Here is a 12,174-nt window from a genome sequence, read left to right as displayed (position 1 = left end):
TCCTGTGCTGACGCTCTGTCCCCCAGTGCAACTGTATTGGGACATAGGGCTTTTAGGAGGCAACTAAGGTTACATGAGGTCATCAGGGTGAGGTCCTAATCCAGTTGGGTTGGTAGCCTCACAACAAGAGGACAAGAAAGTGATTTCTCTCTCTCCACATGCACACATGGGGGGGGGACCGTGTCGGCACACAGTGGGGAGCCAGGAAGAGGGCTCTCACTAGACCCCAGCCTTGCTGGCCTCCTGGTCTTGACCTTCTGGCCTCCAGAACTGTGAGAAAATAAATGTCTGGTGTTTGAGCCACTCAGTCTGTGGCATTTTGTTACGGCAGCCGGAGCAGACTAAGCCAGTCTATGAGTGTGGAGCGAGGGAGGTGCCAGGAGAGCTCCTCGCACCTCCCCTGCCCCTGAAGAACTGTCTGCCTTTGTCATCAGGCCCTGAAGATACATGTGTACGGCTGGCTTCTCGAACTTTCTGAAGTGTCTTAGCAGAAGCGTTTCTTCTGTCAAGTCTGGGATGACTTCATCAGGACTCAGCAAAGTCAGCCTAGATGCACAATCCTCTCTCCCAATTCAGTCTCATCAGGGCCCGATTCAAAGCCCACCATGTCCGTAAACCTCTGGCGCTGTCCGTAATGGAACTGATGTGTCTCTCCTGGGGAGTTAGTCTAAGCCTGATAATGACGCTGTCATGTGTTCATTGCCACATTAGATAGACGGCTGTTCTATACACGCCAGGCTCGGGTCACATCTTTGCCTCTCTTCATAGGCAGGAAGAGCAGGGCTGACCCATGCAGCCTGGTCCATAAATGTCCGTTGTTGCTGTAGTGGAATCAGACAGACTTGACTGAACTCAGGCTCTGTCGTTTACTATGTGACTTTAGGAAAATTCCTAATCTCTGAGCCTCAGTTTCCCCATCTATGCAATGGTGATGATACTAGGGTGTATCTCATAAATTTGCTGGCACAGTTGAATGAGATCTTGTGTATAGAGAGTGCTTAGCACAGATCTGGCCTTTAGCAAGTGCTTAGTGTAGGTTTTGTTGAAAATTTATCAATAGATGTCTGTCTTCCCCAGAGCCCCATCTCTCATTTTCACATTCCCCCTGCATGACTGTTTACCGTGTAACTCACCTGATCATTGACTGGAAAAAGGAAATAACCTGATGGACTTTAAAGATATTTTTTCCCCTCTTTAAACTCTCTTTCTCAACATTGGGAAGATACAAAGTAGAGGAGGGGGATTAAAGGAGAAATGAGAAAAGAAAGGATGGCGGGAAGCAGAGCAATCACCTTTATCCTACCAGCTTCTTTCCTGAGCCAGCCTCCTGCCAGCTTCTAACCTTAGAGACCTGAGGGCCTGAGAGGAGAGGGGACCACAGCTGACCAGGGACCCCAGGCTGCAGCCTGGAGCAGCAGGGACCTGCTTTAACAAAGGGGCTGCCTATGGCAAGGTCCCTGCGATTGCCGTGAGCTGAAGCCTAGGAGAGGATCCAGCACCGAGGGGGCTGACGCCCAGCCTGCAGGCTGTGTGAGGATGCGAGGGTGCGGACGCTTATCTGCTGGTCCGAGTACATTAGCTCTAGAGAGCTGTGAGCATCCTGGAAGTTTGGAGGACATCTTTCCCCATATGTCAAGGACAGGAGAGGACTGAGGGAAGACCATCGCACCTAATCGTGCTGATAGGATTCCTCCACTTGGCCCGTCTGCTAACACGGGCCCCACGGGGCTCGAGCATGGCTTGCTCCTGGCTTGCACAGAGAGATTTGGAAACAGATTGTAGTTTGAGAACTTTCCCTTGAGCTTCAAAAAGGGATGAGAGGGTGACAGACAGGGGAGTAGGTAGGGGTGCAGAATTAGAAACCATTAAAATTTCTGGGGTTTTCTTAGGGAAGTCATACTTATCCACGCAAGGAAAGTGAGAAGGGAAATAGAAAGTTGTTCTACCACAGATGAAGTTAACCATCTCCCCCTCTCTAAGCCTTCCCAGGACTTCCCTCCAAAGCTTACACAACCCTAGATTATTTCCCAAAAGTCTTACATCAAAGTACTGCTTTGTTATTTTCAAGTAAAATTCACAATAATAGCATTTGAATAGACTTAGACCTATGATTATGTCTCATTTTTTGTAACTATTACTCAACGTGTTCTATTTCACGCAGACAGCGGAACTGAGGAACTGGGAAGGGTTATGTTGCAAATCAGTGTAATCAACTCTACGATGCAAAGACCGGGATAGCCACCCACAGGAAGGGGCCTGGGTTTAGACTTAAAAGAGCAGGAATAGGCTAATGAGGGGAAGGGACAGTGGAGGGGTTTCAGCTCCGCACAGGAGGGAACTGACTAACAGAACAAGATGCCTGTGAGGAGGTGAGGGCCCCACCACCGGAGGTATGCAAGCTGAGGCTGGGTGGCCATCGCTGGAGACTAGGAAGGAGATGTGAGCTTTGCTACCCTGCCCCCAGGTCCTGCCCCTGCCAGGGGCCAGGGTGCTGATCGGGGTGCAGGGGTGGGGGTCTGGGAGGTGTGTGGCAGATAGAAATCTTCAAGGACTGAGACTCTGCTTCCCCATCAGTCCAGGCTTCTTTCCTTCTTGATTCTCCTGGTAAATTTATCCTTCAACTTCCTAAGCCGGCGATTTTCAACCTTTCTCATCTCATGGCACACATAAGCTAATTTCTAGAATTCTGCGGCACACCAAAAGTATATTATATTTTTTGCCAACCTGACAAAAGACATCGGTATAATTTTGATTCATGTACACTGGCCGGCTATTGTGTAGAAATCGCTGTCCTGAGCCTCTGGGAGTTCACTGAAGCCTCTGATAGTAGACCCACCGCCACTCGAGCTAAGGTTCCTGATGGTTGAAGTAGCACTTCATTCCGCTTGGTTTTAAACAGACCTCTTCCAAGCTGCAAGGAGGGGCTCCCTCGCTACAGGATTCTGGGATTGTTGAGAATGATTCCAATTTTCCTCATGATTCTGTAGCCTCTCCTAGGTTTTGCCTTCTCAACTACGGTCCTGGTTTATGAAATGCTGTTCCTACTGAAAGCTGTTAGTCGCCCTGGAAATTGCCCTGTCCTTCGCTGGGTCTTTTCCGGCTCCCTTTCCATTTTTTGGAAGTAGGATGTCCTGAACCACAGGCAGCTTTTCCAGCTTTCCTGCTCTCCAGTTTTACGTTGTTTACTCTGGGAGACGGTGTGGTGTGTAGGGAAATGCGTGATTTTAAGGGCGTAGGAAATCCTGCATCTTACACTGACTTTGTGTAGCCAGCCACTTTGAACATCAGTGTCTCCATTTGCAAAATGGAGACAGCAATATACACTTCAGACATGGGTGAGGGTACCATCTTGGCATTTTGAAGCTGACTACGTTGCCTTGGACAGTAGGCACTGAGTAATTTAGAGGAGGAGAAGGAGAGAAAGAGAACGCTCCCAATCTTTGTGATATTGTCTTGTTAATAGTGAGGGACCTGATTAATGAAATAGGTAACAATTATTTCAAAGAAGCAATGTTGAACTTCCCTGTATGATTCAAATTTCAGTTATCTTGGTCATATCCATTTACATTGGTCCCTTCTTCCATTTCAGCCATGTCTATAAGAACGTGCCTTCATACATCATTAACCACATAAATTTATGGCCTTGCATCTTTACAAATGTAAGTGGGTAATATTGGAGAGAGACACAGAATTAACTGACTGCCTTCTGTTTAATGTGTAGACAGCCGTGGCACCTCCCAGATGCTAGAGCTGCAGCGAGAGCAGTGGGAGAGGAGCGCCCGGCCCAGCAGACGCGTCTCCCGGCGCTCCATCAGCCGGGAGAGATGGGTGGAGACGCTGGTGGTGGCCGACACCAAGATGGTTGAGTATCATGGGAGCGAGAACGTGGAGTCCTATATCCTCACCATCATGAACATGGTATGTCAGGCTTCATGGGGGACACGGCATTAGAAATGCTCCACACTCCACAAATGAGAGAGACCTTCCTTTATGGTTGTGCATTTAACATAGATGAATCTATTCCCTGTTGAAGTGATGAAGGATGGAAATTCAGGACCTATTAGTCTTAATATGTGTGTCCTGGGACAATTTGTAATTTATCAGTTACATTTTCTACTAAGTATTTATCGAGTGACTCAATCCTTTCAGTATGACTTTATCTTATTGATGTCCATCAGTGCACAAATGAGTAAACGGAGGCACAAAGAACTAGAACATGATTTCCTCAAGGAGGTTAGAGCTAGAATTAGAATAGAGTTAATGACCCTGGATTTCCAGCTTCCCCTTTGCACGATTGATGTTTTCTAGCTTCTGAGAGGAATGAGAGAGACCTTCAGTTAGTCCTGTGGAGATGGGAAGGACGTTTGCTGAGTCACTGATAGTAAGAGAAGAAGACCCTGGGTCAGGGATGGGGGCAAAGAGAAGAATTGCACCAACCCCTCAAGCACACAGCCGATCAATGACTTTGGAAAGGTTGTCTTTACAGTAAATTTCACAATGTGGGTTGGGCTGGAGTCCTACCTCACTCTTCACTCCAGCAAAACTTCTTGACCTATAAGATTACATTTGCTTCCCTCCTCTCCCCCGGCATTTATCTGTTCCCAATTCATATGGGCTAATGGGTTTCCATTTCTGACCCTAGGTCACTGGGTTGTTCCATAACCCAAGCATCGGCAATGCAATTCACATTGTTGTGGTTCGGCTCGTTCTACTTGAAGAGGAAGAGGTAAGGGATAGTTTTCCCTCCACTCTTCGGACCTGTACCTTTGTACTCCCTGCTTCCTTTCTTCAGTAAACCACTTAATGGACAAGAGAGAGGGTACCAGAAAGGTGGGAATCCGGTGATGTCAGCTTTCTCACCACGTCCTGCAGAGACGTTCATGGTCTTTCCTTATGTCACCCTTTGCCTTGCTTCCCACCCTCACCCTCACTGAACTCTGGTTAGGTGGGTTACTTGGCTTGTCTGCGCCTCCATATCTTGGTTTTATAAAATGGGGATGATAACCTCTACTGCCTGGAATTGCTGGGAGAATCAAATGTGTTAATCCATGTAATAGCATCGTATCTGGCTTTAGAACCCAGTCAATAAATGGTACTTGTTAGTATCATTTTTATGATTCTTATAATTATCAGCACCATCATTTAGGTCCCACAACAACTCTATAGACTCATTACTATTATTAGCTCATTTCTCAGATGAGAAAACTTGCCAAAGGCCTAAAGGGTAAGGTTAGGGTCCTAAGAGTTGGAGACTTCTTTAAAGCCCACTATAGGGGCAGTATTGGGAGGGCAGGGAGGGAGCTGGGATAAAGCCAGGTGGGCCCCATGTCACTGTGCCCTCCAGGGTGGCACGCTGGCTTGCAGGAGCCGCAGAAGGGCTGACAGGCAGGGAGGAAATGAATGTTATCACGGAGAATGGCCCTCTTGGTCTCAGAGTGGTTTTGTGTTGGGTTCACTTTGTGAGACTCTGGAGTTGAAAAGCCTGCTCACTTTGGGAATCCAGGCTGACAATTTCCCATCTCCAGGGTGATTTGTGGTTCTACAATAACCTCTGTAACTTCTGCTCTTTCAGGATAAATGTTAACAATATTAACAAAGAATTTGAAGCCTGGTTCCTTTTTTAAATGAAAGACCAATATCTTTTCCTCTGATAGTTTGATGAGTTATTCCTTAAGCACATGGGAAGTTTTCAGATTAACCTTTTTACTGCTTTTCTCTTCTCTGCTCATTCTCTTTCTTCTGGGAACCCAAGCCTGGCTAGGAGCATGTTCAGATTGTGTATTGAATCAAAAGCTGCTACCAGCAGGACTTCTCAAAGAAATCAAGACAAGATTTTTTTTTCATTATAAAGAGCTTAAAAGGGACAGAACAACTTATAATAAAAGCCATGTACTTGTCAAAATCATTTTCTCTTTCCCATTTGGGCCTATTTCTTGAGCTGTTGTTGATTTCCTCTGGGTCACCTCCCTGCTCTATGAGGTCACCTGCTCTAATGCATAGGAAAGGGGGAGTGGAAAGTGAATTGGACTCACTTGAGAAAATGAGGTGAGAAAAAAAATGATGCAAGAACAAAAAAGAAAATCTATTTTTGTTTACAAAGGAAATGGGGAAAAATTCGTGCGGATGGGGGTTTGTTTTGGCACGCTCAAATAATTCGGAGGTTGCTTTTCGGAAATTGTTTAGCGCAAGTCTCCCCAGGCTCGCTGTGAGCCAGCGTAGTCTCTGCAGTGCATCTGCGTCTTGTGCAGGCCGAGGGCTGCACCGCAGCGAGGCACAGCTAATGACTCTTCTCAAGGCACCTGTGATCAACTGCATTCAAAAACCTAAATGAGTACGTGTTCTTTGGATTTAACCTCTTAGGAAATTTGGAGATTTAGAGGCTGAGGGGACTGGAAAAAATCGTGCACTAATAAAACTTCCCGGAAGAGTCATGACACTTAGTAGAAAAGCAGTGAGGTATCCTTAAGACCATGCCACAGAACTTGTGTTGAATGCCCCACCTTGTAGAGGAAAATTCTACACAGGGGCAGGGTACCCAGCAGCAGTGATCGACAACTCAGCTGTGTGTGTAGTTGCTTCGCTTATAAAAGGAACAAACAAAAGCAACAGGGAGAAATCATAGGTGTTGAGTAGGTTAAAGAGGGGAAAGAGAGGAGAGAAAGATATTCTGGGTAGAGGGAGCAGCTTGAAGAGAGCAAGGTAAAAAAATAGCATGGGGTGTGGGAATGTGGGCTTGGGGCAGTGGTAGTAGAAGCAGTTTGAAGGTTGCTGGAGCATAAACTGTGAGGTGGCAAAAGAAGGGAGAGCTTCCCAGAGGCTAGACTTTGAAGGGTTTTGAGTCCTGGGTCATGTTATAGGTAGACTTTGGTTTTGACTAGCTTGACCTGGCAACAGCAAGGAGGATGGAACGAAAGAGAACAAGGAAACGAGGAGAGCACTTAAGAGATGCTACAAGCATAAGTCCCAGCAGGAAGTGATGAGGGTGTGAGCTAGGGTGGTTGGGGGGAAAGATGAAGAGGAGGTAGAATGAGCAGCCCAGGATGACACAATGGGATGCAGGATATGAAGGAGAGGACGGCAGACACTGGTGTTTTTAGATTGGGACGCTGGGTTGATGGTGGTTCCTGGGACTAAGCCCGGAGATACGGGGAGAGCAGCAGGTCAGCCTGCAGGGGAGGAATATCCGGGATGCTGACATGGGGGTACCTGTGGTGCCATCCAGAAGGAGATGTCCATCAAGAGATTTGGATAGCCCTAACTGGTTTGGCTCAGTGGATAGAGCGTCGGCCTGGGGACTGAAGGGTCCCAGGTTCGATTCCGGTCAAGGGCAGGTACCTTGGTTACGGGCACATACCCAGTGGGGAGTGTGCAGGAGGCAGTTGAATTGATGTTTCTCTCTCATCAATGTTTCTAACTCTCTATCCCTCTCCCTTCCTCTCTGTAAAAAATCAATAAAATATATTTTTTTTAAAAAGAGAGATTTGGATACATGAATCTGAACATGAGAGATTTGGAATGAGGTATGGATTTGAGAGTCAACAGCATATAGGTGATTTCCCAAAATAGGACTGTGACTGAGAAGGAATTAAGCAATGAGCCAACAGAAGAGCACATGGAGGGGACTGAGAAGTGAACAGTGAGGAGGAGGAGGACAGAGCGTGGCGATCACGGAAGTAGAGGGTCTACTTGCGGAAGTGAGAGGTGGAGAACTAAGCGATAATCCTCATCATCCATTGGGGAGTTGCTAAAGCTCTCCAGTTACTCAAAGCAAACACATGTAAAGAAGCCTTCAATCGTTTGGAAACCACTTGTCCTAGACTCGTAGCTGCAAACCTGGGACCTACTCCACCAAAACCTGCTGTGTGACTTGGTTAAGGTCCTGCCCCTCCCAGGCCTGGATTTTCTCATCATTTAAATGAGCGGATTGGAGGCATAGTTCCTAAGGTCCTTCGGGGAAATGGGCTCTTCCTAATGCTGGGAAACTAGAAGCAGAGTTCATGCAGCAACATCTGGAAAAGGACTCTTTTTCTCGTGCTGAGGCTATGTCCTTGCTGTCGCTGAATTTGGCTCAGGAACAAGGGGAGAGGAGGCTACCCTTTATACCTCCTGCCTCCCGACCTGACCCTGGGAAAGCACTAATCTCTTTCCCATCTCTGTTCTCTGTCATGTCAAGAATGCTATAAAATGGAATCATCCAGTGTGCACCTCTTGAGATTAGATTTTTTTCAGTCGGCATCACTTCCTTGAGATCCATCTAAATTGTGTGTCTCGAGTATATCAACATTCACTTTTCCTTAGACGGACACACGTGGTTTGGTGTAAGGTCTTCCGATGCTGTGAGCCCAGCCCATGTTTCAAAGGACATCGTAGGGAGGCCGGGCCCCAGTTAGAACCACAGGTTCCTCTAGGAGCCCTTGTTCTCGTTGCCTTTGTCCGTATCTGACCTGAGTGACCTTCAGCTAGTTCTTCAATAATGAACTTAACAATGCTCTCTTTACAAATAATGCTGAGAAGGTGCAATTAAATGAAAGAATATGTGTAAAAATCTGTCACATAATAAATGACTAAGAAATGTTTCCTTCCTGTTTTTTTTTTCCCCTCTTTCCCTCCCTTTTATTTCCTTCTCTTTTCTTTTCTTCCTTTCCCTTCCTTTCTGTTCCTTTACATTCCTGCTGCCTGCCACCCGGCCAGTGCTTATGGTGGGTGTGGTCCATTCATTCCAGTAGGGCTGCTGTTCTGACTACCGCCTGACCGCCTGTGCCCCGCTGGTTCCCCAGAATCCCTCCTCTCGTCCTCCATGATACATCATTTTGCTGGATGATGTCACAATGAGGTGGTTGGGTGTTTTTTTTTTAATTCTCACCTGAGGCTATATTTTTCCATTGATTTCTAGAGAGAGTGGAAGGGAGGGGGAGGGACTGAGAGAGAAACATCAATGTGAGAGAGACACATCGATTGGTTGCCTCCCATAAACATCCTGCTGGGGCTGAGGAACTAGCCTGCAACCGAGGTACATGTCCTTGACTGGGATCGAACCCGGGACCTTCAGTCCACGGGCCCACGCTCCAACCACTGAGCAAAACCAGCTAGGGCACGATGAGGATTTTTAAATAATAAAGTCTGTTTCTTCTATTTAAATTCATTGTACTAACCAGCTTGGTGACTTTTCACGAGTGTTGAGCCATCTTTCTGTGTTTTCATGAAAGGAAGATGGTCTATGGTGGTTAGTTAGCATGGGTGGGGGAGCTGGGAGAGTCTCTAATAGGCAAATGAAGTCTCTCAGGCCTCCTTTGATTTGGGTGTGGCCTTAGCAAAATACAGGATAGTGGAGAAGCAAGTTCATAGTTTGATGAAGAGGGTGTGTGATGTCCTGGGGCTGAGCCCAGAGCAATAGACTGAGATTCCAGTGGGCCAGTGGCCCTAGTCATTCTCCAGGTAGAGTCCCCCCTTACCAGGATGGCCTATGTCAGTGATGGCGAACCTATGACACGTGTGTCGGAGGTGACACGCGAACTCATTTTTTTGGTTGATTTTCTTTGTTAAATGGCATTTAAATATATAAAATAAATATCAAAAATATAAGTCTTTGTTTTACTATGGTTGCAAAGATCAAAAAATTTCTATATGTGACACGGCACCAGAGTTAAGTTAGGGTTTTTCAAAATGCTGACACGCCAAGCTCAAAAGGTTCACCATCACTGGCCTATGTACAGACCGCCCCCCTCCAAAAGGGAAAGCAATTTCTCCTGTAGAAATTCAAATGAAACCGGAGTGCCCTTGGAGCTGGGAGCCCATTTTCCTTCTCCCTCACCTGACAAGTGTTCGCCCAGTTAATCTGGAGCAAACCCTCTCTGCCCATCCCCATTAGCGACTGTGGGCCACATGGTGCCTCAGGAGCCCTGCACGCTGCAGCCCGGGCACCTTCTACAGCATCCTAATTGCAGCCAGACAACCAGTGGCCCTAACCCTCGGCCCTTCACCCACAGATGTCAAACCAAGAAGGTTGCATTGACAAGAAACCACCCAGTGCAACCCCAGGCTTCTGGGATGCCTCGTGAAAGGAAGAGCTTTTTGTTGCAAGTCTATTCATTTTGCATTTGCAATAAAAATGCCTTTTCAGAATGGTCTTGACATTGGAAGCAGAGAGCCACTGAAGTAGAACTTGAAACAGCTGCGGGTCTTTGCTGACATATTTTTGGTTTTCCTTCAAGGGTTCCTTGTCCCAATGATCATTCCTGTCCTAAGTTCTCCCCTCCAGGTTCTCTTAGTGGAAGCCATGAGAGTCACAGTGTTTAAGCAGAGGGTTAGCCCCGAGAAGGAGCTTGGCCTCTGCCCAATTCTGCCAGATCTCTGAGGCACTCACCCAGTGCTCATCTCTCTTGGCTGCTTCTGGGGACCAATGTGATGGGCTCCGGCCACGGTAAACTCACCGCTGCCAATCTCTTCCTCTTCCTTCTCCAGCAAGGACTGAAAATAGTGCACCATGCCGAGAAGACACTGACCAGCTTCTGTAAGTGGCAGAAGAGTATCAATCCCAAGAGTGACCTCAACCCTGCCCATCACGACGTGGCCGTCCTTCTCACCAGGTACCCCAGAGACCACGGGGAGGCCTGGGGCTGCACGCAGGGCAGGCTGGCGGGTGGGAGGGCTGCCAGGTATTCAAACTCATGAAATTCTCTTACTCTTTGCTGTTCTTGGTCATTTCTAAAGGTAGCTTCTATGATCTAAGCAACTCCTGACTCCCATATGAGTGAGGGGACAGATAGCAAGTCTCTGTGGTAGTAAACTGTGTCTGCTGGCAAAATGCTGGCCCCTTTCCTATCCCAATGGTGATTTGCTCTTTAAAATGGCTTCTCTATGTGGCTTTATAAACAATCAGAACACTTGTTTGCAGATCCTCATTAAAGACTCCAGTTACCTTTAACCAAGGATTCCCACCCTTTATTTTTTATTTTAAAAATGTTCCTCCAGTTAAGAAACATGCAACAGTTTCTAGAGAAATCAGTCCTCCTTGTAACCGATCTCTGACTGATGTTGAGGACAGAATATGGGGAGCAGGTCCTCCCCTGAGTAGACAGAGGGTTTGCTTATGCCTCTCTACCTTTTACCCTCATGACACACCATTTTGTTTTGACAACTGGTAGACCCTGTGGTTCTAATTAGAACCATCGAACCTTCTAGGACTCATAGCTGTGAAAAGCTAGTGAACTGAAACCCAGGCTCTTAGAAGGCTCTGTTTGCACATTAATTCAAAAAATATTTATTGAGCACCCACTGTATACCAGATACTATTTTTTTTTAGATGTTGCGATTTTTAAAAAAATATAATTTATTGATTTTTTACAGAGAGGAAGGGAAAAGGATAGAGAGTTAGAAACATCGATGAGAGAGAAACACTGATCAGCTGCCTCCTGCACACTCCCCACTGGGGATGTGCCCGCAACCAAGGTACATGCCCTTGACCAGAATTAAACCTGGGACCCTTGAGTCTGCAGGCTGACGCTCTATCCGCTGAGCCAAACCGGTTAGGGCCAGATACTATTTTAATCTAGACAAATGAAGGTCTTACATTAATGGGGTGGAGTAAGTTCTCGTGGGGCAGTCCTTTGAAGACTCAGAGACATCAAGAAATCCAGGGATGTGTAGTAAAAGAAGCCTCTTTGCCTGGCCCCTCAGTCACCGAGAACCCCGAACACCGCACTGGCAGGCCCTGTGTGTGTGTGTTGTTCCTGAACACGCTGGTCTGTCATCTGTCCCTTTGACAGGATAATCCCAGTGCATAGGATGCCTATGAAGGATGATAATCAGCCCCGACCCTATCCAAATATCTGCCGTAGCCTGGCCAGAAACTCCAACCATCAGACTCACCCTTTTGAGTGAAAGTATCAAAATTTGCCAACATGGCCTGGCAAGCATGGCTCAGTGGTTGAGTGTCAACCTATGAACCAGGAGATTACGGGTCATTTTGAGGTCATGGTTTGATTCCCGGTCAGGACACATGCCCGGGTTGTGTGCTCGATCCCCAGTGGGGGTGTGCAGGAAGTAGCCAATCAATGATTCTCTCTCTGCATTGATATTCCTAAATCTCTCCCTGTCTCTGAAATCAATTTTAATAAAGTATATATATAAAGTGTGTGTGTGTGTGTGTGTGTGTGTGTGTGTGTGTGTGTGTAT

General features: G+C 46.9%; 1 protein-coding gene across 1 annotated transcript in view; it reads left to right on the top strand.

The window, feature by feature from the left end:
- Positions 1-12,174, top strand: part of LOC102432073 (A disintegrin and metalloproteinase with thrombospondin motifs 12-like) — a 125,279-nt gene that overhangs the window by 37,561 nt on the left and 75,544 nt on the right. Inside the window, exons 3-5 of the mRNA XM_006106790.3 lie at positions 3,722-3,918; positions 4,643-4,726; positions 10,462-10,586. Coding sequence (XP_006106852.2) covers positions 3,742-3,918; positions 4,643-4,726; positions 10,462-10,586 — 386 coding nt within the window. The 5' untranslated portion in view covers positions 3,722-3,741. The remainder of the gene's footprint in view (positions 1-3,721; positions 3,919-4,642; positions 4,727-10,461; positions 10,587-12,174) is intronic.

This window comes from Myotis lucifugus, unplaced genomic scaffold (assembly GCF_000147115.1).
Source record: "Myotis lucifugus unplaced genomic scaffold, Myoluc2.0 scaffold_911, whole genome shotgun sequence".
Classification (NCBI taxonomy): domain Eukaryota; kingdom Metazoa; phylum Chordata; class Mammalia; order Chiroptera; family Vespertilionidae; genus Myotis; species Myotis lucifugus.
Note: the sequence above shows the minus strand (reverse complement) of the source record. Positions and strands in the feature narration are given on the sequence as shown.